Source organism: Pongo pygmaeus, chromosome 6, assembly GCF_028885625.2.
Source record: "Pongo pygmaeus isolate AG05252 chromosome 6, NHGRI_mPonPyg2-v2.0_pri, whole genome shotgun sequence".
Lineage (NCBI taxonomy): Eukaryota > Metazoa > Chordata > Mammalia > Primates > Hominidae > Pongo > Pongo pygmaeus.
The window spans coordinates 111,489,637-111,516,795 of NC_072379.2; the positions used below are offsets into that span (position 1 = coordinate 111,489,637).

The window sequence follows — 27,159 nt, forward strand, 5'->3', positions numbered from 1 at the left end:
GGTAATCATTCTTGGATACAGATACTAAGTACACGTAGCATGCTTGTCTTCACTCTTAGGTCATAAGCTCCATGAGAGCAGGGGACAATGATCACTCCAATCCTTGCTGCTTTCCCAGCATATAGCACATGGCAGAATTCAAACAATTGTTTAATAAACAACAACAAAAAACCTTTCATATCACAAGAAAGACATCTGCTGTCCTGAAAGAACTGATAAATTATGTAGCTTACTTAAAAAAAAAATGATATGGTTGACATACAATAAAGTAGAATTTATGCTGTTGCCCTGCTTCTGCCATAAACATGACAAAACATGACAATGGGAAATCACCTGAGTTCTCTGGATCTCAGTGAATAAATTTATGACATTAAGGGATTTAACAAAAATGAAACCCAGTGGGAAAATTGTACAAGTCACTCAAGTTCTAAATTGCTTCCCAATGCTGAAATCACTTAGTGAGATACATCAAAGACCACAGAACTTTTGGTTTACAAGTAACAGACAAAGAATACTAGAAAATTTAAAACTTTTAATAAATGTGCTTTGTTCACAAAATGTGAAAAAATACAACAAACACACACGTACATTTTTAGGTATGCTACCTCCCACCACTTGGCAACTATGGTAAAACCACATGATCTAGTCATGATACTGAAGAATCCAACCAAATGATTACCATTTGCTTTTGAAACAACCAAATTATTTTGGAGAACCAGCTGTGAATGTGACAGGAGGCCTCATAACTTCTTTATATCCAAAATGAAATAATTCTTAGGAGTACCCATACAGTATTAGAAGGCCCTATTAACTTCCACTTGTTATTACATACATGATCTGGCATCAAGCTGCAATGACTGCTTATACTTCAATACTTATATACTGAATTGGCTTTGGTGGAATGTGTATCAGTTTAAATCTGTGCCAACCTAATTGGAATAAGCTGAATATACAGTAACAAATGATATAAATTCAAACAAATTTATACTAAGTGGTAGTAGGTTTTATAAAGAGACTTCCTCAGAGTACTACATAAAATATATCATGCACACTTTGGAGCATAAGCAGAATCAACATCTGTAAACAATCAGAATTTATAGCACCAACATTTTCGCTGTAACACAAAGGCTGACTCCAGGGTCATACTACACCAGCCTTTCAAAAGCGCTGTTTTCATTTACTTTCAAAGCATTTTCATTTGGTGTATTGTTTTCTTTGCTCTTAAAATATTTACCCAAATCAAAAAGCAAACAGTATGGTAAAAGGTACTACCAAAATAGTTCAAAATAGTTCTGTATTATCCTCAACACAGTGCTTTTTTTTTTCTTCCCCTTCTCTTGGGGAAGCTACAAGACATAATCCTGTAGTGCTTAACTGGAAAGAACAGTCAATCCTAAATATTAAAGAATCTTATGCTATTGAAAGTAAATGAAAAATTTCGAGTTACTTGTGGCATATTTGAGCAACCAATATTTATTGCATTTAATCAACTGACTAAAAAATTACAATCTTGTTACTTTCATTAATTTAGCATGTGAAATTTAATTAGAAATACTGGGTACATACACTCCACCATTTATATCATAAAGGATAAGTTTTATATTTCTAAATAAAGTTTGACATTCAAAGGTACTACGGCAATTCACAATAAGCACAAAAACATCAGCTTTACCAGAGTAAAGAAGTGCAGTTTATGAAATTTAGGATCAACTATTGAAAATGCAAGTTTCCTTTAAAAACATACAAACATACGCACAACATTAACCATGAAATCTGAAACTGTGATATTTCAGTGCAAAAACCTCAGTATGAGGTAATTTTAATGTAATAACCACTTGAAAAAAAAAATCCACACAGTGGCACTCTTAAAAATGATAGCTTCCATGACAACTGCTGGCTGACAAGACAATGTGGACTAAATGTTCTTAACTGTTCAAACTAATCTTGTCTTGTTTGGACATATATTTTTCCCTAATCATTTGCTTCTGATTCAGAAACACAGAAAGGCATTTATTAATGTGGAAAGGGAAAATTCCCACAGCCAACTAATTGATATATTCAAAGAAAATTTTCTGATAAAGTTTAGATAGAAATTAAGATACCAAAAGGTCAAAACCATTTTATGAGATCACCAACAGAGGGTTAATTTTAGGTTTCTCCATATAATTTGAAACTTGTAGTGCGGCACCTCCTTAACGGAAAGGTGAGGACCCTATCAAAGTTGGTTTCAACAGAACATAAACTCTCTTCCAAGTGCAATCCCTTTCAAAAAGGTGTTTTAGGTCATTATTGAGTATTACATTGTTCCTTCCTTAAGTAAAAAATTTTGTAAATGAAGCCTAAGTTTAAGAAAAGTAAAAGTGAACTCTCAGGTAAATATACTTCACACCAAGGCCCAAATCAACAAGAAAGTTATGAAAATACTACTTTGGCAATGGTGTTTATTGGATAGGGCTAATAAAATTAGAATACACACTTTGGGGGAAATCTCTCCCCCAATGTCTGATGCTGTCAAATGAGCTTTTAATAGAAGGAAGAAAGAAAAAGAATTATCACCAGTTACAAAAAGTTCAGTAAATATTGGATCATCAGACAAAAAAGGAACATAAAATGACTTTCTGTAACATCACAATTTTAGTTAGAAAAAAGAAAAAGATAAGTGCATCACAAAACTAACCAATCTATTTTTCTGTATCACATTTAACTTGTGAGTCATCAAAGTGCAATCTACAGCTTTCTACATCTTAAGTTTTCCATTCAATGGTTTATAGTCAACATTGAAAAGTTGAAAAGGAAAACATATAGCAAATTATGCTTGTTTTCACAATAGCACTAAAGAGAAAAAGGTACCTTTCTATGATAGTGCTAAATGCTAAAGTAACAGTAGTTTCTGCTATGACATGAGTCACTCTGCATGAAACTTTAAGCTTTCTATATAAGAATAAATTTTAAAATTGAGAAGTAGAAAAAAATAGCAAACTCTGTAAACCTCTGCATTTCTTTTATGCAAACCAGGTTTTCAGTACTGAGTTCATGTTAGTATTTCCAATTGGTGTAAGCAATTAGTTTAGGAGCCTGGACTGAAAGGGCCTTTTTGCTTCTATATTAACTTAAAAGTAATATGGGGTCCTCTAGCTCATAGAAAGGAATAGAGCTGGCTTGACTTTCTCCAGAATCTGAGTCATATGGCGCATCAGGGAGTTCTGTGAAACCATATGCTAGTTGTTCATCTTCTATATCTGATCGAACATAGCAGGAAGGGTTAGAATATTCCTCATCTTCTATACTGTTGAAATCTTGAGGAATATATAACATTCCTGGGTAGTTCCTACTAACCAAGTCACTTGTGGTTTTTAGAGAGATTTTCCTAAATGCCATCAGATGCATATGTGAAAATTTTGAGTACTTGAAGCGTTTAAAGCCCAGGGACTCTATAGCAATCTTCCAGCTTTTCATCATCATAGCATGACGGTTCTGATGGGAGGAATCTGGTGTGATGATTAGTAATAAACCATTTAAGACTAACAGTTCATGGGCTTTCTTGCAGCAAATCCATCGCTGGTAAGGAGATGGAAAATAAGAAAGAAGGAGAGAGAAAACAACCACATGGAAAAGCTCTCCAGGAAGAGAATCAATAGGGTTTTTCAGCTGCTTCAAAAAAGCATCTATAGCATCCTGTGCAAGCTGGAGTGGTTGCTGAAGCTGTAAGTTCAGGAAATCACATTTATAGACACTCTGCAGAAACAGAAAACAAGGCATATTAAGAACTTCAAGATTATTTCCACTTTAATACATAGACTTTTCAGCAAACCATTTCACATATCATAGTAATTCCAGCACTGATTATACATTTTTCCTTTTAAATTATTAAACTTGAACAGATTTATTCAACCACAACTTTTACAAAAATCTCAAAGTAATTAAGTCCAAAGACCTGCTAATCATCATTTAAATATATATTTTTTGCCTAACAATTTAAAATGGGAAATAATTTAAGTGTGTATTTTGGGTTGGGACTTACATGAATTTTAATTTGGGTAGGAGTTTAAAGGAATGACATTTCTATTTACATTCACTTTAACATTTACAGTTACCAAAAACAAACTAATATAAAAACACTAAACAAGAAATACCATGAAATAAAGATGAATCAAATAAAGAGGATAATGAAAGAGGCATTATAAAATTTGTGCAAGCAGAATGATTCCAAAACTTAAGTTCTTTGAAACCGTTAACTTTAACCATTTAAAAAGTAACCCTCAATATTACTTTTATTCTATTAAAAAGTTAATCCCTGGTTTGGAACAAACTAAATTTAGTTAGACAAATGACCATGGGAAACAATATAACAAAGGAATAAACAACATTATATAATTTGCTAAATCTTAAAACTATGGAAATGAATCAGAATAAAAATCTTAAAACTATGGAAATGAATCAGAATAAGAAAGCAATTTTAAAATTAGACAAAAATTACTCTATCATATACCAATAATTATTAACAAAGATATGACCTAATACCTTAATCCCTCACTCATGTTAGTGTATATACAAGCCGGCCACATAGTCATCTGGACTGTTTATTAGGAAAAGTGATATGCAATGTTCTAGTACCCGAAAAAAAGATGCTTTTCTTCTTCCCTTTTTCTTAAAGGCAGCTTTATTGATGTGTAAGTGACACAAAAGCATAAGTCTGATAAGTTGTGATGTATTTTTACACTCATGAAACCACTGGAATGGTCAAGTTAATGAACAGATCCAACACCCCATAATTTTCCTTATTCCCCTTTATAGTCCCTTCCTTCTCTTCCCCTGCCAGCAGGCAACCATTGAAGTTTGTATTTCCTAGAATTTTATATAAATAATCATTTTGAGATTTTTCTTGCAGGTATTAATAGTTTATTCCTTTTTAAATTGCAGAATGGTATCCCATTGTATCAAGGATGTACCACAGTTGGTTTATCCATATACACCTGTTTATGGACATCTGGGTTGTTTCTAAGTTTTTGGTTATTACAATTCAAGCTGCTGTGAGTATTCCCATACATATGTTTGAATCAACATTCTTTAATTTGTCTTGGGGAAATATCTTGGGTGGCTAGATCATACAGTAGGTGGTGTAGTAGGTTTAATTTTTAAATAACTCCCAACTGATTTCAAAAGTGGTTATGTAGTTTCATGTTCCCACCAGGAGTATGTGAGTTCCAGTTCCTCCAAATCCTTATCAACTCTTGGTATAGCTAGTCTATTTCATTTTAGTAATTGTAATAGATGTGTAGTGGTATTGCAGTTTTAATCTGCATTTTCCTAATGAGTTAGTGTTGTTTATCATCTTTTCCCAGACTTATTTGCCATCCAGATATCTTCTATGTTAAAGTGTCTGTTCAAATATTTTGCCCATTTAAAAATAATTGGGTTGCTTTAAATTTTAAGTATTTTCTTACTGGGTTTTGGGAGTTCTTTATTTATTTTTGATTCAAGTCTTTTATGATATATGACTTGAAAATATTTTCTTAGTATCATGTGCCTTATCTTTTCATTCTTTTAACAGTGTCCTTTGAAGAGCTGAAGTTTTTAATTTTCATGAAGACTAATTTATCAATTTGTTCTTTCTTAGATGTTGCTTTCAAAGTCAGGTCTAAGAAGTCTTTTCCTATCCCAAGGTCATAAAGACTTTTTTAAAAAATGTTTTCCTTTAGTAGTTTTAGAGTTTATGGCTTTTTCATTTAGGTCTATGATACATTTTGAGTGTTTTTTTTTTTTTTTTTTTTTTTTTGAGATGGAGTCTCTGTTGCCCAGGCTGGAGTGCAGTAGCGTGATCTTGGCTCACTGCAACCTCCGCCTCCTGGGTTCAAGTGATTCTCCTGCCTCAGACTCCTGAGTAGCTGGGACTACAGGCACGCACCACCATGCCTGGCTAATTTTTGTGTTTTTTGTAGAGACGGGGTTTCACCATATTGGCCAGGCTGGTCTTGAACTCCTGACCTTGTGATCCGCCCACCTTGGCCTCCCAAAGTGCTGGGATTACAGGCATGATCCACCACACCCAGCCAAGGTCATTTTTTTTATATGGAGTGTGGTATGGTCTGAAGTTTCTTCTTTTGTATATGGATACCCCTTTGTTTCAACTCCATTGTGGAAAAGACTATGCTTTCCATCTTGGGCAAAAATCACGTATCTAAGTTTGGGCCTATTTGTGAACCATCTATTATATTTCACTGATATTCCTGAACATCAATACCATGCTGTCTTGAATACTGTAGTTTTATAATTTTGAAATCAGGTAGTGTTACTCTCCAACACTGTCCTTTTTCAAAGTTATTTTGAGCTATTATTCTAGGTCCTTTGAATTTCCACACAAATTTTAGAATAAGTTTTTCAATTTCTACAAAAAAGCCCCCAAGAGTTTTGATGAGGACTGCACTGATTCTATACAGAGAGGGTCTCACTCTGTCACCTAGGCTGGAGTACAGTGGTGTGATCTTAGCTCACTGCAACCTCCACCCTCTGGGCTCAAGCAATCTTCCCACCTCAGGCTCCTGAGTAGCTGGGACCACAGGCGAGTGCCACCACATCTGCCTAATTTTTTCTATTTTTTTTGTAGAGACAGGTTTTTGCCACATTGCCCAGGATGGTCTCGAACTTTTGGACTCCAGCAATCCACTTGCCTAGGCCTCCCAAAATGCTGCGGTTACAGGTGTGAGCCACTGCACCCAGCCTAGGTCATCTTTACTTTCTCCTAATTTGTGATTTGCAGCATGTGGATTTTTCTACTTTTGTCAAATTTATGAGCTACATATTTCATATATGCTCACATATAAAATAAATATTTCATATTTTTGATGCCAGAGTAAATGGTACTGTTTTTAATTAAAATTTCTGATTGGTTGCTGCTAGTATATACACACAAATTTCTGTATATTATCTTGTCTCTTACAACCTTGCTAAACTCATTTGTTAGTTTTAGGAGCTTCTTTGAAGATTACACCGAACAATCAAATAGATGATCGATGACACCTGTGAATACAGTTTTACTTCTTTCCAATGTGGATGCTGTTTATTGCTTTTTCTTTCTTTATTGAATTGTTAGAATCTCTAGTACAAATGCTAAATAGAAGCTGTAAGAGTAAACATCCTTACCTTGTTCTTGTGAGAAAAGCATTTTTCTTTCACCATTAAGGATGATGTTAGCTGGAGATTTTTCAGATACCCTTTTATCAGGTTCAAGAAATTGCCTTAAATTTCTGAGTTTTGTTTTTTTTTTAATTAGGAAAGTCCAGATGTTAAATTTTGTCAAAGCTTTGTCAAATGCTTTTTCTGTGCCTACTGAAATGATCAAATGACTTTTCCTTTTTGAGTTAATATGATAGATTGTTTTTGAATTTTAAACCAATCCTGCATTCCTGAGATAAACCAAACTTGGCCATTATATATTATCCTTTTAAAATACCTTGTTGGATTCAATTTGCTAAAATTTTGTATAAACATCTGTATCTATATTCATAAGGGATATGGATCTGTAGTTTTGTTTTGTAACATTTGTCTGATTTTGATACCAGAGTAATGGCCTCATAGAATGAGTTGGGAAGTATTCCATCCATTTCAATTTTATGGAAGAGAATATATATAATTGGTATTATTTCTTCTGTAACTATTTGGTAAATTTTAACATGCAGGCATTAGTGCCTGGAATTTTCTTTGTGGGAAGGTTTTAAACTGCCGATTCGTAATTTGTTTAATAGATTTAGGGCCATTCATCTTATCTGTTTCTTCATGAATAAGCTTTGGTGGTTATGTCTTTCAAGGAATTGGTCCATTTGAATTGTCGAATTTATTGGCATAAAGTTGTTCAAAATATTTTCTTATCCTTTCAATGTTGGTAAAATCTGTCATGATGTCACCTTTTTCTCTTTACTTCTGATCAGTAGGCTAGAGTTTATAAATTTTATTGATCTACTCAAAGAACTAGCTTTTGCTTTCATTAATTTTCCCTATTTTTCTGAAAGTTTTCTATTTCATTTGATTTCTGCTCTCATGGTTATTTTCTTTCTTGTACTTTGGATTTAATGCTCTTCTTTTTTCTTCTAGTTGAAAAGTTGATGTCATTGCTTTGAGACTGTTATCTAATAAAGGTGTTTAGTGCTATAATTTTCCCCTAAGTACTACTTTTGTGACTTTAGTGACATCTATGCATTTTGATATCTTGTATTTTTATTTCAAAAAAGTTCTAATTTCCATTGTGAATTCTTCGTCAAGTGTTCAGTATACCTGTTCTAGGAATTATTTAGAGGGGTGTTGAAATCTCTATAATTTTATCAATGTCTATGTTTCCTTGACAGTTTATCAGTTTTTGGTTTACGTATTTGGAAGCTTTGTTATTAGGTGCATAGACCAAGTTTGGTTTAGGATTGTTATGTACTCTTGATGAACTGACCCTTTTATCATTATGGAATGGTCATTTTTATCCCTGATCATATTCTTTGCTCTGAAATATACTTTGTCTAATTTTAATGTAGCCATGCCAGCTTTCTTTTCTCCATCTTATTGCTTTCACTCTGTGTCTTAATAATTGAAGTACATTTCTTATGGGCCACATATATTTGGGTCTTGGCTTTTTTCCCCCAATCTGCCAGTCTCTGCCTTTCAATTGGGGCATTTAGGCCATTTCTATTTAATGTGTTGACTGATGTGATTATGTTTTAAATCTATAATCTTGCTATTTATTTTCTACTTGTCTCACTTGATTGTTGTTCCCTTCCACCTCTTCCTTGATCTTTTGAATTAACTAATTTTTTAATGATTTTATTAGCCTTGTTGGCTGATTAGGTATAACTCTTATTTCAGCAGTTGCTTTAACTTATCAGTCTACCTTCAAGCGATATTACACCACTTAATGTATAAGAACCTCAAAGTACTAATATTATCACAGTGGACTGGTTCCAGGAACCACTGTACATACCAAAATCCACAGATGTTGAAGTCCTTTATATAAAATGGTATATTTGCATACACCCTATGCATATCCTCCCATATATTTTAAGTCATCTCTAGATTCCTTATAATACGTAATACAATGTAATGTTATGTAAATAGTTGTTATGCTATATTATTTTTATCGTTGTATTGTTATTTTTATTTATTGAGACAGGGTCTCCCTCTGTTGCCCAGGCTGGAGTGCAGTGGCACAATCTTGGATCACTGCAGCCTCAACCTCCAGGGCTCAAGCGATCCTCCCATCTGTCTCCTGAGCAGCTGGGACTACAAGTGCACTATGTGTGGCTTTCTTATTTTTTGTAGAGATGGGGTCTTGCTGTGTTGCATAGGCTGGTCTCAAGCTCCTGGCTCAAGCAATCCTTCTGCATTGGCCTCCCAAAGTGCTGGGATATTACAAGTGTAAGCCACCATGCCCTGCCGCAAATATTTTTGATCTGTGGTTGACTGCATCCACAGATGTGGAATCCAAGTATATGGAGGGCCAAGTTTATTTCTGATTCTCTCATCTCACCCTTTATGCTACTATCATAAATTTTCATTTTATCTATATTAAAAACCCCACTCTATATCATTATTTTTGCTTAAGTTGTTGTATTAGTTTGCTAGTGCTGTTGTAACAAAGTACCATGAACTGGGTGGCTTAAACAATATAAATTTTCTCATAGTTCTGGAGGCTTAGAAGTCTGAGGTCCAGATTTTGGGAAGATTTCTTCCTTTTGAGGGCTGTGAGGCAGAATCTAATCAATGCCTCTTGCCTTGCCTCTAGTGGTTTGCTGGCAATCTTTGGTGGTCTTTGGTTTATAGATGCATCTCTCCAATCTCTGTGTTCATCTTCATGTGACGTTCTCCCTGTGTGCTTGTTTCTGAGTTAAAATTTCTCCTTTTTATAAGGATACCAGAGTCGTATTGGACTAGGGGCCACTGTAATCACCCCTGTTTAATTTGATTACCTCTGTAAAGCTCCTATCTTCAAATAAAGTCACATCTTTAGAGTTAGAACTCCAACATATCTGTTTTAGGTTGAACAATTCAACCCAAAACAATGGTAAATTATCTTTGAAGAGTTTAAACAAGAGAAAATCTTTTTAGCTGTATAGTTATCACTTCTAGTATTCTTCATTCCTTTGTGTAGAGCCATATTTCTACCTGGCTAAAGCACTTCCACCTTAACATTTCTTATAATACAAGCTTGCTAATATTGAATTATTTCAGCTTTTACATATCTGAAGAAAATCGATTTCATCTTCATTTTTGAAAGACATTTTGGCTGGGTATAAAATTCTAGGTGACTTTTTCTTTCAGTACTTTAAGGTGTCTTTACAATTTCTGGGAGCTTTTAAGATTTTATCACTAGTTTTAGAAGTTTGATTTGATGTTCCTTGGTGTAATTTTCTTGATGTTTCTTTTGTTTGGGGTTTGTTGGGCTTCTTTGAATTTGAGTTTAAAGCTTTAATTAAATTGGAAAGTTTTTGGCCATTTTTTCAAATCCCCCACCTTTTGGGGGATTCCAATTATGCTTATATTTAGTTGCTTAGATTTGTATCACTGATGCTCTTCTATTTTAAAAATTTTCTGTTTCATTTTGGATAGCTGCTATTGTTATATCTTCAATTTCCCTTTCCTTCTGCAACATCTAATATGCATTAATCCTATCCAGTATGCATCTTCACATCACACATTATAGTATCTGTCTCTAGAAGATAGATGTGGTATTTTAAAATATCTTCCTGTTTCTACTTAGCTTTTTATACAGTTTTGATTTTTTTAAATAATAAAACTGTATTGTAGCATAACATAAGGAAAGAATATAAACTGTGCAAATGTTTAGCTTAAGTAATTTTCCCAAATTGGTATTATCTCTATTTTAATGTCCCTGTTTCTGTGTCAGTTCAGGGTTGGTCGTTGTTGGCTGATTTATCTCCTTACTGTGGGTCCTATTTTCTTGCTGCTTTGCATGGCTGTAATTTTTTTTGGATGCTAGACATGGTGAATTTTACCTTGGTGGATTCTACATAACTATGGATTGCTATAAATATTCCTGAACTGTGTTCTGGGATGTAGTTAAGATACCTAGAGACAATCTGAACTTTTTGGGTCTTACTTTTAAGATTTGTTACGTGGGACTAGAGCACTAGTGTTTAGTCTAAGGCAAATTATTCTCCAATATTGAGGTAAGACCCTTCTCTGTGTAGTCTATTAAATGTCTGTGAATCTTGAGTGCTCCAGTATGGCTGATGGGAACAGGAACAATATTAATACTTCTCTGTGTGAGTGCTGGCCACTGTAATCTCTAAGCCTTTCGGACAGTACCTTATCCAGTCTCATGTAGTTTTCTCATATAGTCTCATGTAGTTTTCTCATATAGTCTCATGTAGTTTTCTCATATACATGTGTGCTGATCTGTACTCAGCTGAGTATTCAAAGGGGACCTTTTGCAGGCCTCTGGAGTTTTCCCTCTATGGCTTTCTTATTTTCAGTAGACCATTCTAGAAACTCTAGTTGCCTCGGTCTCCTAGGACTCGCAACTCTGTCTTCACAATTCACGGAATCACCTGAACTCTGTCTGCTTGGGTTTCTCCCTGTGCTATATTCTGGAAACTCTCTCAAGGCAATATCCTAGAGTAATTGTAGGGCTTGTTTTCCATCTCTCAGGAATCACTGTCCTTCATTACCTGATGTGCAGTGTCAAGATTATTTCAAATATTTTGTTGCTTCAAGTGGAAGAGGATAAAGCTGGTCTATCTTATCTCATCTTGTCTGGAAGAGTAAGTCCCTTTACTGTTTTAAAATTAGTTATAGGATTCTGAACTGTGAAACTCTGATTCTACTACTTATGTATAGCCGTCTTTTGTCTTCCCTGGTGACTATACAATTTAGTGTTTATAACCCTATCCATAAATAGATTTAATATTAAGCTTAAGGATCAGATCAAATGGTCATGATGTCTCAACAGTCCCTAAAGAACATCTTTCATGCATATTTTGAGGAAGGAAGGGAAGATAATCCATGCATGAAGCCACTTGGGCTTTAAAACTAGTTCCTGATGGCACAGAAATTCTCTGCAGTGGTAAGCTAAGAACAGTGATTTTATAATAGAGAAAACGAAAGTAGAAATAACAGTAATGGTTTTAGGACTTGCTTGTTCCTTGGTGTTATACAGATTTAATCATGCTCATCAAAATGATTCATAATCAAAGTTTCATATGAAAGTTAAATCTTCATGCAGGAACTTACCAGTAGTAAGAACAAACATTTATTTAGCAGGCACTGTATAAGAGCTACTATGCTTGGTGCTTTAAATACTTTTTTTTTTTTTTTCAAGAAAACTTTACAACATCCTATGAAATGTGGTCTACTACTAACCCCATTACACAGATGAGAAAACTGAGGATCAGAGACTAGAAAATGGTGATGGGGAGGTTCAAACCTAGGCTGGAAACATGATTCTATTCTTTTATTTAAAAAAGTATTAAATATACTAGGTACTCTTCTAGGTATTGGGAAGACAGCAGTAGAGGGAAAAAAATCCCTAATAACTAATATATTAATACTCTAATCCTTGCTTTAAAAATAACATTAAAATGCATTTTGTAAATATTTAAATGCATTTTGTAAAAATTTTTGTGTCTAGAGTTCTATCAAGAGTAAAATGGTAAACATAATGAATTAATGTTATTCTGGAAAAAATCTTTTTCTGATATAAATACTGTGCCTACTTTAGAGTCATCTATCTTCAAAAAATACCTTTAACACAAACTCTTGGCATCACGTGATTAAGGTAAAAGAAAGTTCAAGCTGGCTGGGTGCAGTAGCTCATGCCTGCAATCCCAGCACTTTGGGAGGTTGAGGCAGGTGGATCACCTGAGGTCAGGAGTTTGAGACCAGCCTGACCAACATGGTGAAACCCTGTTTCTACCAAAAATACAAAGTTAGCTGGGCATGGTGGTGCATGCCTGTAATCCAGCTATTTGAGAGGCTGAGGCAGGAGAATCGCTGGAACCCAGGAGGCACAGGTTGCAGTGAGTGATCACGCCACTGCACTCAAGCCTGGGCAACAAGAGCGAAACTCCATCTTAAAAAAAAGTTCAAGCTGATAAGGAGGTGATACTGCTTCACTGAATTGAAATGATAGTGTCATAACTGACCCATAGGAAATGTTCTCAAAGGATAGTATCTATCATTTATTGAGTTCCTATAATGTACCAGGCCAAGTGTTAAGTAGTTTCATTGACTCAAGTACAAACAAGCTGGATTTAATAAAGTTCTGGCTGATGCCAAAGCCCTTGCCTCTTTCTACTATTCCATAATGGCTCTACAACACTGTATATTTCAGAAAGAGATGCATTAAAAGAAAATAATAAACCAAATACAACAAAATGCAAAACCCAAACACTATAGCTATGTGGAATTCTGTAATCTACTGAAGTTTTTGTTTTTTTGTTTTTTTTTTTTTTAGACGGAGTCTCACTGTGTCACCCAGGCTGGAGTGCAGTGGCGTGACCTCGGCTCACTGCCACCTCCGCCTCCTGGGTTCAAGCGATTCTCCTGCCTCAGCCTCCTGAGTAGCTGGGATTACAGGCACCCACCACCACGCCAAGCTAATTTATTTTATTTTTTAGTAGAGACGGGGTTTCACCATGTTGGCCAGGCTGGTCTCAAACTCCTGACCTCAGGTGATCCACCCATCTTGGCCTCCTAAAGTGTTGCGATTACAGGAGTGATCCACCATGCCCAGTTGAAGTTTCTTAATTGCAATGATTTTGCTCTAACATAGTTTTAAATTATGGCTATTTAGATGATAAAGAAAATAAAGACAATATTTGGTTAAATGCTCAATTTTTCACAAAATGTATTTAATTTTGAAATCTCCCCTCAATGGGTACATAGGAAATACATTTGCTATTTTACGGATGCAAAGACAGTGCTTTTCTTTTGTAAATATACATGTAAAATATTGAAGTCTGAAAACAAAACTATGCATACCTCTACAGCAGGTACAATATCTATGCCAACAGTCAGAAATTCTTCAAACTTCAGAAATGGATTAAAGCAGCTGCCAACATCAAGTAATCTGATTTTTCCTGAGGCTTGTAGCAACCTAAAAACAGATATTTTATAAAAACAAAATCAAATATGAGAATATAAAAAATCACATAGATTATCGGTTCTTTAACTTTTTGGTCTCAGGACCCTTTTACACATTTAAAAATTACTGAGGGCCCCAATGAGCTTTCATTTCTGTGAGTTATATCTATTAATAATGATCATATTTGAAGTTAAGATGAACAAGTCTTAAAAATATTCATTTATTAGACTTAAAAAGGATAGTAAAAAAGTACGGCTTTGTTTTATATATATTTACTTAATTTTTTAAAAATTGAGACAAGGTCTTGCTGTATTGCCCAGGCTGGTCTTGAACTCCTGAGCTCAAGTGATCCTCCAGCCTCAGCTCCCAAAGTACCGGGATTAGAGGCGTGAGCCACTGAGCCTGGCTCCCCCACCCCCAACCCCCATTTTTTAAAAATATATTTTTTCAAGTCTCTAATGTCTGGCTTAATTGAAGATGAATGAATTCTAATATCTGCTTTTGCATTCAGGCTGTTGCAATATCACATGCTATGTATGTAGTCTCTGGAAAACTCCACTCTACACTCATGATAGAGTGAGAGTAAAAAACAAATGAGAATCTGTAACAATATGTAATACTATACACACTACTAGTCATTCTTACCCTTATTGGGCTATGGTTAAGGAGTTCTTGAATCAGAAAGGCTAAGACGATAACCTGACTCTGACCCTTAACATGTAATATGGGGATAATAGTGGTATTTACCCTTAGACTTTTTCCCAGAATTAATAATACATTTAATACTTGACCCTATGCCTAGCACATGGTAAGTGCTCAAAAGGTGGTAGATATCATTGCTCACTATTACCATGTTATATAAAAAATTTGTATTTCTTCCACTAATGATCTTCCCTAGTAAAAGCAGAATTTGCTATATGCTAAATTCTGTAGTATAGATTCTAGTAAACTGAGTAGCAAAACATTTCTGAGAGTCTTAAAAAATATATACTTCCTATAAATTGAATTTTCTTTCTCAATGAAGTATCCTAAACCATTCAAGTTACTTCAACATTATGGAACAGTCACCAATAACTTAATCATATCATGGATTAGCTTAATAACTGATCAATTCTCAGTAATATACTTCGCCTATTTCAAATTATTTGGCTTCGCTCCTTAATTTTTTATTTGCATAAAACATACACAGTTTAAAGAACAGTCACTCAGTGAGTGACCATGTAATTACCACTCAGGTCAAGACATAATGACTGCATCCTGGAAACATGACCCTCCCTGATGACATCCCCCACACCTTTCCAAAATGGTAGTCACTATCCTCATTTTAGGTAGTCACTATCCCTATTTTAGTCACTTATCCTTATTTATTCCCTTGATTTCCTTTTATAGTCTTAAGTACCTACGACTGAATGTCTACAGCTTAGTTTTACACTACATTTTGTAACTTGCTGCTTTCATTTGACATGTTTTTGAGTTGTTTGTGCTTCTATAATTCACTTTTATGCTGTACAGTAGTACACTTAAGACTTTTATTAGTATGGCATTAAGTCTAAAGATCACTTAAGGAGAATTAACATCTTTATAATATTCAATCTTCAAATTCAGGAACACGAATAGTTATCCATTTACTTAAAAAACTGTCAATAGTTTTGATCATTTTCTCTAAAAAGTTCCCTCACATCTTTCGTTGGAGTTATATTCCTTGGTATTTCCTAGTTTTTGATGCTTTTATTATCTTTTTTCCCATGGATACACTTTACTGTTTTTTTTTTATTTCATTTTTTATTGTTGGTTACATGGATGCAATTTACTTGGATACAACAGTCCCCCCTTATCTGGTGTTTCACCTTTTGTGGTTTCAGTTACCCGCAGTTAACCATGGTCTGAAAATGCTCAACAGAAAATTCCAGAAATAAACCAATTCATGAGATTTAAATTGCGTGACATTCTGAGTAGCATGGTAAATTCTCACACCGTCAGACCCAGGACACGGATCACATCCATTTGTCCAAAGCATCCAAGCTTTTTGCATTAGTCATTAACAGGATATCTTATGATCCTGATATCTAACAACTGACATAGGCATGGCTTCATGATCTAGGATTACTGAAAGCAGATGATCCTCCTCCTCCTGATGTATGGTCAGAAGGTCAACAGTAGCCTAATGCTAAGTCACAATACCTATGTTATTCACCTCACTCCATCCCATTGTATAGGCATTTTATCATCTCACATCATAAGGGTAAGTGAAGTACAATAAAACACTTTGAGATACCATACTCACATAATTTTTATAGTATTTGGGTAAGTGAAGTACAATAAGATACTTTGAGATACCATACTCACATAATTTTTATAGTATTTTGTTATAATTGTTCTATTTTATTGTTATTCTTATTGTGCCTAACTTACAAATTAAACTTTATCATGGGTATGTATATATAAAAACATAGTATGTATAGGATTCAGTAATGTCTGTGGTTTTAGGCCTCCATGGGGGGTGTCGGCATGTATTCTCTGTGAAGAAGGGGTGGCTACTATGTATTATTTTTTTAGATCCAGCAGCTTTACGAAATTTATCTCGATTATCTGTATATTATTTTGTGTACTCTAGGTACATAAGTTCCTAATCTGTGAAAAATGACACTTGTGTTTCATCCTCTCCTATCACCCACCTACCCATCCATTTTTTACCCCCTTACCACTCGGCTGAGGACTTCCAATATGTTGGTAGATAGTGTCCATCCACTTGCCCACTTCTATTAATCTTACATCAGAAGGAATTTTCCAGTGTTTCACCATTAAATGTAATAACTGGTATAGGTTTTATATACTACCCTTGATAAAGTTGAATTTCCTTTTTTATAAACTTTTATTTTAGGTCCAGGGGTACATGTACAGGTTACACAGGTAAACTACGTGTCTCAGGAGTTTGGTGTTTAGGGAGTTTGGTGTACTGATTTATTTTGTCACCCAGGTAATAAAGATGGTTCCCAATAGGTAGTTTTTTTTAATTCTCTCTCTTCTCTGTCTCCACCCTTAAGTAATCCCCAGTGTATGTTGTTTCCCTCTTTGGGTCCATGTGTTCTCATCATTTAGCTCCCACTAACAAGTGAGAACATGAGGTATGTGGTTTTCTGTTCCTGAATTAGTTTGCTTAGGATAATTAGGATAATGACGTCCAGCTCCATCCATGTTGCTACAAAGGACATGATTTCATTCTTTTTTATGGCTGCATAGTATTCTATAGTGTATATGTACCACGTTTTCTTTATCCAGTCTACTGCTGTTGGGCATTTAGGTTGATTCCATGTCTTTGCTATTGTGAACTGTGCTGTGATGAACATATGTGTGCATGTGTCTTTACTGTAGAATGATTTATAGTCCCTTGGGTGTATACCCAATAATAGGGGATTGCTGAGTCTAGTGGTAATTTTAAGTTCTTTGAGGAATTGCTACACTGCTTTCCACAATGGCTGAACTCATTTACATTGCCACCAGCAGTGTATTAGCATTCCCCTTCCTCCACAACCTTGCCAGCAGCTGTTATTTTTTGACTTTTTAATAATAGCCATTCTGATGCCTGTGAGATGGTATCTCATTGTGGTTTTGATTTGCATTTCTCTAACGTTTAGTGATGTTGAGCATTTTTTCATATACCTGTTGGACACGTTTGTCTTCTTTTGAGAAGTGTCTGTTCATGTCCTTTGCCTACTTTTTAATGGGGTTGTTTTCTGCCTGCAAATTTGTTTAAGTTCCTTATAGTTGCTGGATATTGGACCTTTGTCAGATGCATGGTTATATTTTCTCCCATTCTGTAGGTTGTCTGTTTATTCTGTTGATAGTTTCTGTTGCTGTGCAGAAGCTCTTTAGTTTAAGTAGGTCCCACTTGTCAATGTTTTTGTTAAAATTACTTTTGGCATCTTTGTCATAATCTTTCCCAGGTTTTATGTCCAGAATGGTATTTCCTAGGTTATCTTCCAAGGTTTTTCTAGTTTTACATTTAAGTCTTTTTAACTGATCTTGAGTTTATTTTTGTGTATGGTGTAACAAAGAGGTCCAGTTTCAATCTTCTGATTATGGCTAGTTATCCCAGCACCATTTATTGAATAGTGAGTCCTGTCCCCATTGCTTTTGTCAACTTTATCAAAGATCAGATGGTTGTAGGTTTTATTTCTGGGTTCTCTATTCTGTCCATTGGTCTGTGTGTCTGTTTTGGTACCAGTACCATGCAGTTTTGTTTACTGTAGCCTTGTAGTATCACTTGAAGTTGGGTAACATGTGATGCCTCCAGCTTTGTTATTTTTGCTAGGAATTGCCTTGGTGATTTGGGCTCTCTTCTGGTTCCATATGAATTTTAAACTAGTTTTTCTTAATTCTGTGAAGAATGTCATTGGTAGTTTGATGAAAATAGCACTGGATCTGTAAATTGCTTTGACAGTATGGCCATTTCAACAATAATGATTCTTCCTATCCATGAGCATGAAATGTTTTCCATTTGTTTGTGTCATCTCTGATTTGAGCATTGTTTTGCAATTCTTGTTGCAGAGATGTTTCACCTCCCTGATTAGCTGTATTCTAGGTATTTTATTCTTTTTGTGGCAATTGTGGATGGGATTGTGTTCTTGATTTGGCTCTCAGCTTGAATGTTGTTGATGTATAGGAATGCCACTGATTTTTGTACATTTATTTTGTATCCTGAAACTTTGCTGAAGTTGATCATCAGATCTAGGAGCTTTTAGCAGAGACTATGGGGTTTTATAGATATAGAATCATGTCATCTGCAAACAGAGATAGTTGGACTTCTCCGCTTCTATTTGTTCCTTCTATTTCTCTTTTGCCTGGTTGTTCTGGCCAGGACTTCATGAAATCATTTTTATGCTTAGCTAGGGTGGTTTTTCTTTTTTTGACACAAATCCATGTGGAATTTTATCAAATGCAGTCTATATATTTGTGCAGATATGACTAATCTGTTTATGTGGTAGAAAAAATTCATTAATTGTATAGTGTCAAATCAATCTTGCATTCTTCGGAAGGTCCTAATTTGGTTTCTATATATTATTCTTTTCATAATCTAAGGATTTGTTTTATATGTCTGTGTGTATATACAGTAAATTCTGGCTACTTGTGGTTATTTGGTTCTATAAAGTGACGATGAATGTTGAATTAGTGAATGCTGAACAATGGCTCTTATGGAAACTACAGGATTAGGTCTCTGGTCACAACATTTTCATCAACACATACCTTGAATTTATGTGTTTCTGTTTAAAAGCACTGTATTTAATACATATTGTTGATGCATTAACATTGAACTCGTGGCCAACAGCACTATAACTCATGCCTGAAGGAAGCTTACATAACACATGTATTTTCTTTGTAAGGCACAATACAGCATTCCTGTGCTCAGGAACACTAGACTTCAACACCATATGTGGGGGTTGTTTTAAAAGCAAAGTCATCAACAAAAAGCACAAACAAAAAATGTAACACCAAATAGGCTGTGAAAAGGGTGTTTGTGTGAGACAGCGGAAACAAGGCATAGCTCACCTTGTTGGACCTCAGTTGGGAAATTTGTGTGTAGAATGAGTCAAATTTTTTGCCACAAGTATTGATTGTAGGGTTACAATTAAGTAAGTTTTAGTAAGTTAGGTAATTCACAGACAGGGAATTTACAAATGAGAATCGACTGTGTGTAGGTATTTTCAGGATTTTACATCTATGTTTATAAGTGGGCAAGTTTGTTAATCATGTTGTTCAAATATTTGATAGTCTTACTTTTTGAATGTTTCCTCAATCTTCCACCATTAAGAAAAAAAAACAGAATAATCTATGCAAATTGATTTAAAGTTATTTTGTTATTTTCATCTATATGTTTATTTTTGCAAAAAAGAAACCTAGAAAGGATAAACCAGAAACTAATAAAACCTCAGAAGATTTGGAACAAGGTGGATGCTTTAAGTATGAGATGGGATGTCTGAGTATACCTTTCATTGTAGTTTTGAATTTTGAAAGTTGTTAATGTTTTACATATTCAAAAAATAAAACCACTATAAACTAATGAATCTAGTTAAATAACACAGAAGGAAAACCAATAATTCAATACCACTTGAGCATACTATTCTGAAGACAATAATCTTGATGGGTAATATTCTAAGGACAAAAAAAAAACTGCAAAAATATCCTGAATTTTAATGTTTGTGGTTGTGGTGGTGCTGATATAGTCATTCTGAAATTATTTTGTGTGTCTTGAAGAGCTGAGCAAATGACAAATAAACTAAAGTTGCTGAGAGATACAAACTCAGAATGAGGGAACGGAGGGAAAAAACCCTGCCAGTGATGGATTAGAATTAGAGGTTTCATAAGAAAGGATGTCAAAGCAGTGACACCACAGTAACAAAAAGCATATCTAATACTCAGAATTTGGTTTCTAAATACTGTTCTCTCACTAAAAGGAACCTGTACTACTTAGAGGAACAGCTTATGCCAGGGTTGAAGGAGAGAAAGTATATGGTAAGCCTGGATGATCTTATTGTACAAGAAAGTAAAGCACTGCTCAAACACTATGAAAAGGTAAAAGTAACTACTTTAAAGGCATTTCCATTGGCCTAATTTGGGATGATTTCACCATCATAAGAATGAACTTTAACACAATGATTTAAAATCTGAGTCTACAGGTACTTAAATAAGAAAGGGGGAGAAGGGAAAGATGTTTTTACAAAAGAATGCCAACCAATATATTTGAGCAAGATAGAAATTAATCACCATTTTGCAACCACTGTAATAAAAACAACTTGATTTAAGCAAGACCACTAATGGATGCTAAAGCCACTGGTGGAAACAGAAACTTCACTTGGTGTTTATGTATATAATTCACTCCACAAATTACAGATTAAAGGTACTTGGGAGGAATCTGGTAGACATCACCTTAGTCAAAAGATCAAACATCACTGAAAATGGGACAAATTGACATTTGTCCCTGAGTGATGCCCTGAGAACCCAATATCACCTATGTAGCATGCTTACCAGAAACATTAATGTAATCACAGGGAGTTTTCTATATTAATGCAGTCCAAGAGATATTTAACTAGATTCTATACGTAATCTTTGATGAATCCCGGATCAAACAACCATCAAAAATAAATCTCCCCAAAACAACTATAGATTTGTCTGTCAATTTTCATTATATATATGAAGTGTTAATAAATTTCATTATTTATTCAATATTTGTTTCATATATGCATGCGATATTAGGCACAAATTAAAAATTGCTATATTTTCCTACTAAATCATACCTTTTATCACGAAAAATGTCTCCTTTATCTCTAGCAATGATACTCTAAAGCCTCATGTTTTGGATATCTCTCATAAGAGCATAAATTGGATTTTTATATGCAGAGTCTGACAATCTATGTTTTAATTGGAATATTTTGATCTATTATATTACTTTTGCACTTTCTTTCTGCTCTACCTATTGTATGTTTCTTTTCTCACACTCTATTACTTTCTTTGGAATCACGCTGGAAGTTTTAACAACACCCAGAGATTCTGATTTAATTGGGGGGTACAATGGAGTCTGGGCATTATGATTTTCAAGAGCTCCCTAGGTGAATGTATTGTATAGCTAAAGTTGAGAACTGGTTTTAGATTTTTCCTTTTTAAATTTTAATAATTCCATGTTTTTGATTTTGCTAATTTGAAAATTTTACATTGCCTTTGTCTTCACCCAGACCATACAAAACCTTGAGAACACTTAAAATTCTGTTAACCACACAAATTAGTCATTTTGTGTATTTCAATTCTATTATTATTACTGGTGTATATCTGTTTAGACTTTCTATTTGGGATCACTTTTTTTCTGCCTGAAAGATAGCTTTAGAATTTCTTTTAAGTGAGGTTTGGCTTTCCCATTCTCGCCTCTCCTTCTGCAACTCCGATAAAGATGTAAGTTATACTTCATTTTTATCTTCTGTCTTTAACCATTTTTTTTTTATTTTACATTTTCTTGTCTGTGTGAGGCAAGACAAGATAATAATGTTATCTGGATGATAATGTTTCCTAGTTTGATAATTCCTCTTCAATTCATTCCATATACTGAGTTTATTTTGAATAATTTTGGCTTTCCAAATGGCTAGTCTTTAAAGTTTCTATTTCCCGTAGAAATTTTCAAGCAATTCTTTTCTCTAAAATAGCATCATCCCTGGGATGCAAGGCTGGCTCAACATAATGCAAATCAATAAATGTAATCCATCACATTAACAGAACCACATGATTATTTCAATAGATGCAGAAAAGGCCTTCAATAAAATTCAACACCCCTTCATGCTAAAAACTCTCAATAAACTAGATATTGGTGGAACATATATCAAAATCATAAGAGCTATTTATGACAAACCCACAGCCAATATCATACTGAATAGGCAAAAACTGGAAGCATTCCCTCTGAAAACCGGCACATGACAAGGATGCCCCCTCTCACGACTCCTAATCAACATAGTATTGGAAGTTCTGGCCAAGGCAATCAGGAAAGAGAAAGAAATAAAGGGTATTCAAATAGGAAAAGAGGAAGCTAAATTGTCTTTTTGCAGATGACACAATTGTATATTTAGAAAATCCCATAGTCTCGGACCAAAATCTCCTTAAGCTGATAAGCAACTTCAGCAAAGTCTCAGGATACAAAATCAATGGGCAAAAATCACAAGCATTCCTATACACCAATAATAGACAAACAGAGAGCCAAATCATGAGTGAACTCCCATTCACAACTGCTACAAAGAAAATAAAATACCTAGGGATACAACTTACAAGGGATGTGAAGGACCTCTTCAAGGAGAACTACAAACCACTGCTCAAGGAAATAAGAGGACACAAACAAATGGAAAAACATTCTATCCTCATGGATAGGAAGAATCAATATCATGAAAACGGCCATACTGCCCAAATTTATAGATTCAATGCTATCCCCATCAAGCTACTATTGACTTTCTTCACAGAATTAGAAAAAACTACTTTAAATTTCATATGGAACCAAAAAAGAGCCCGTACAGCCAAGACAATCCTAAACAAAAAGAACAAAGCTGGAGGCATCACACTACCTAACTTCAAACTATACTACAAGGCTACAGTAACCAAAACAGCATGGTAGTGGTACCAAAACAGAGATATAGACCAATGGAACAGAATAGAGGCCTCAGAAATAACACCACCCATCTACAACCATCTGATCTTTGACAAACCTGACAAAAACAAGCAATGGGGAAAGGATTTCCTATTTAATAAATGGTGTTGGGAAAACTGGCTAGTCATATGCAAAAAACTGAAACTGGACACCTTCCTTACACCTTATACAAAAATTAACTCAAGATGGATTAAAGACTTAAACTCAAGACCTAAAACCATAAAATAGCTTGTTTTATAAATTGTGATTCATGATTCTAATATACAAAGCCTTTATAGGTCTGTTCTTGCTGCCTCTGCTGACTTTAGGTCATACCTTGTTTTCATACATGCTTAGTAATGATTTTTACTATAAGCAATTTACATTTCCTGAAAAATTATTTATGAAAATTCTTTGAGTAGAAGTCTCTTTGCTATGTCAAGCTACCTGGAGCACCACCAGTTTAGGACCACTTTCAACTAAATAAACACAAGGTTTAAAGTTTGTGGACCCACTTTGCAGGTATGAATTTTGAACTATGAATTAGTGCTTGGGATATACTATGGTTTCAACCTGTTCAGGGTCTGTCTGCTTTGGATGAAGGAACAGATTTACTTCTGGTTCACTAAATTGAGAAAGCAGCTGTTTGGAGATTCAATTCTATAAGAGGAGTGTAAAAACCAAAGCTCAAGTTTGCCAGTTTGGACCAATGCTCTCAGCTCAACAGAAGCTTTGTGCTTTGCTTACTTTTCTGGCTTCCTGCCATCATTTGGATTTTGGCCTTATCAGTTCTTACCTAAGAAGATTTATCCATCATTTTAAAAAAGTTTTCAGTTTGGGAGATTGATTAGAATATCTAGATAATCATATTCCAGCTTAACTTTTAAAGTAAAATATGTAAACAGATAAAATTATCTTAGTCTAAGTAGTCAGCATAAAATCAGTTTGTGACAACACAGTCAATAGTTATGAAAGTGTATGTAAATAAACAGTAGTAGTGTTTTGTTACTGTTCATTGATGTGAAAGTACTGTATTACATGAATACACTAAGTATGCTAAAGACAATAGACTTTGAATATCTATTAAAAGACTGTACTTTCTTCATCAAAAAAGGCTAGAGGGCCAATCTTAAGTGATCTTAACTGATACACTTTACTTCCACATTAATATATGCAATGCACATAGCAGGAGAACCTAACTTGAGAATCAATCCCTCATTAAATTATTAAAAAACTAAAACTACAGAGAAGTGCTTTGTTATAACACAAGAGGAACTACCTGAAAATGCATGTTCAGTTGCTTAAATGTTTTCAAACAAATAAAACTTCTTTGCCAATTATAACTTAAATTCAGCAAATATTTAAATCATCTAATGAATAAATCTGAGTCTTGAAAGATTGTATCATACAACCATGTGTACCTTCTTCCTCTAAGTCAAAGGTTTTAAAATAATTTTTGGACCTTCAACCCCTTTAAGCAGTTTGAAGACAGATTCCTTTTCAAAATGCTTTCAGAAATGCATGACTAAATCAAATCACAAAATTAGTTATCCTGAAATAGTTATACTATTACAAGAAAAAGAAAGCTATGATATAGTAACAAGTGTTTCTTTAGTAACATTAAATAATGAGGATTCAGCAATGTAATGACTACCACAATTTCAAAGTAGTGATGAGAATAAGTATTCTGATATATATAACTACAATATGATAAACATCTGTAATTTCTCTAAGTAATAAAGTCATAGATACTAGTTTTTTTGTTTTTTTTTTTTTTGAGACGGAGTCTTGCTCTGTCCCGCAGGCTGGAATGCAGTGGCGCGATCTCGGCTCACTGCAAGCTCCGCCTCCCAGGTTCACGCCATTCTCCTGCCTCAGCCTCCTGAGTAGCTGGGACTATAGGCACCCGCCACCACGCCCGGCTAATTTTTTGTATTTTTAGTAGAGACGAGGTTTCACCGTGTTAGCCAGAGTGGTCTCGATCTCCTGACCTTGTGATCCACCCGTCTCGGCCTCCCAAAGTGCTGGGATTACAGTTTTGCTAAATTTTAATTGGAGTGAAACTAGAAAACCTAGGAGAGAGAGATAAATTCCTGAACACATATCCCCTTCCAAGACCGAACCAGGAAGAAATTGATTTCCTGAACAGACCAATAATGAGCTCTACAGTTGAATCAGTAATAAGTAGCCTACCAAACAAAAAATGCCCAGGACCAGATGGATTCACAGAATTCTACAGCTGTGGAATTCTACAAAGAGCTGGTACCATTCCTACTGAAACTATTCCAAAAGACTGAGGAGGAGGGACTCCTCCCCAACTCATTCTATGAAGCCAGCATCATTCTGATACCAAACCTGGCAAAGAAAACAAAAAAAGAAATATCCTTGATGAACACTCATGCAAAAATCCTCAACAAAATACTTGCAAACCAAATCCAGCAGCACATTGAAAAGCCAATCCACCACAGTCAAGTAGGCTTTATCCCCAGGAAGCCAGGTTGGTTCAACATATGCAAATCAATAAATGTGACTCATCACATAAACAGAACTAAAGACAAAAACCACATGATCATCTCAATAGATGCAGAAAAGGCTTCTGATAAAGTCCAACATCTCTTCATGTTAAAAACTCTCAATAAACTAGGCATTGAAGGAATATACCTCAAAATAATGAGTCATCTATGAGATACTCACAGCCAACATTATACTGAATAGGCAAAAGCTGGAAGCACTCCCCTTGAAAACCAGCACATGACAAGGATGCCCTCTCACCACTCCTATTCAACATAGCACTGGGAGTCCTGTTCAGAGCAATCGGATAAGAGAAAGAAATAAAGGGCATCCAAATATAATAGAGAGGAAGTCAAACCATCCCTATTTGCTGATGATATGATGATCCTGTATTTAGAAAACATCATGGTTTTGGCCCAAAAGCACCTTCTGCTGATAAACAACTCCAGCAAAGTTTCAGGACACAAAAATCAATGTACAGGTATCACTAGCATTTCTATACACCAGGAAGGCAATCCCATTCACAATTGGCATAAAAAGAATGAAATACCTAGGAATATGGCTAACCCAGAAGGTGGATGATCTCTAGAATGAGAACTACTGCTCAAAGAAATCAGAGACAACACAAACAAATGGAAAAACATTCCATGCTCATGGATAGGAAGAATCAATATTGTTAAAATGGCCTTATTGCCCAAAGCAATTTACAGAGTCAGTGCTATTCCTATCAAACTACCAATGACATTCTTCACAGAACTAGAAAAACTATTTTAAAATTCATATGGAACCCCAGAAAAGTACCCAAATTGCCAAGGCAATCCTAAGCAAAAAGAACAAAGCTGGAGTCATCACATTATCCAACTTCAAATGATACTACAAAGCTGCTACAGTAAACAAAACAGCATGGTACTGGTAGACAGACGCATAGACCAATGGGACAGAATAGAGAGCCCAGAATAAAGCTGCCCACCTATGACCATCTGATTTTTGACAAAGCTGACAAAAACAAGCAATGGGGAAAGGACACTGAATAAATGGTGCTGGGATCAGTGGCTGGCCCTATGCAGAAGATTGAAACTAGACCCCTTCTTTACACCATATACAAAAATCAACTCAAGATGGACAGAAGACTTAAAAGTAAAACTTAAAACGATAAAAACTTTGGAAGACAACCTGGGCAACACCATTCTGGACATAGGAATATGCAAAGGTTTCATGACCAAGATGCCAAAAGCAATCGCAACAAAAGCAAAATTTGACAAATGGGATCTAATTAAACTTAAAAGCTTCTGCACAGCAAAAGAAACTACCAACAGAGTAAACAGACTAGCTATAGAATGGGAGAAAATATTTACAAACTATGCATTGACAAAGGTCCAATATCCAGTGTCTATAAGGAACCTAAACAAATTTA

General features: G+C 34.9%; 1 protein-coding gene across 1 annotated transcript in view; it reads right to left on the bottom strand.

The window, feature by feature from the left end:
• Positions 1–512: 512 nt before the first annotated feature.
• BMT2 (base methyltransferase of 25S rRNA 2 homolog) overlaps positions 513–27,159 on the bottom strand; it is a 118,029-nt gene continuing 91,382 nt past the window's right edge. The window contains exons 4-5 of the mRNA XM_054494302.2: positions 13,978–14,092; positions 513–3,735 (exon numbers count right to left, since the gene is read on the bottom strand). Of these exons, the coding sequence (XP_054350277.1) occupies positions 3,106–3,735; positions 13,978–14,092 (745 nt within the window). The 3' untranslated portion in view covers positions 513–3,105. The remainder of the gene's footprint in view (positions 3,736–13,977; positions 14,093–27,159) is intronic.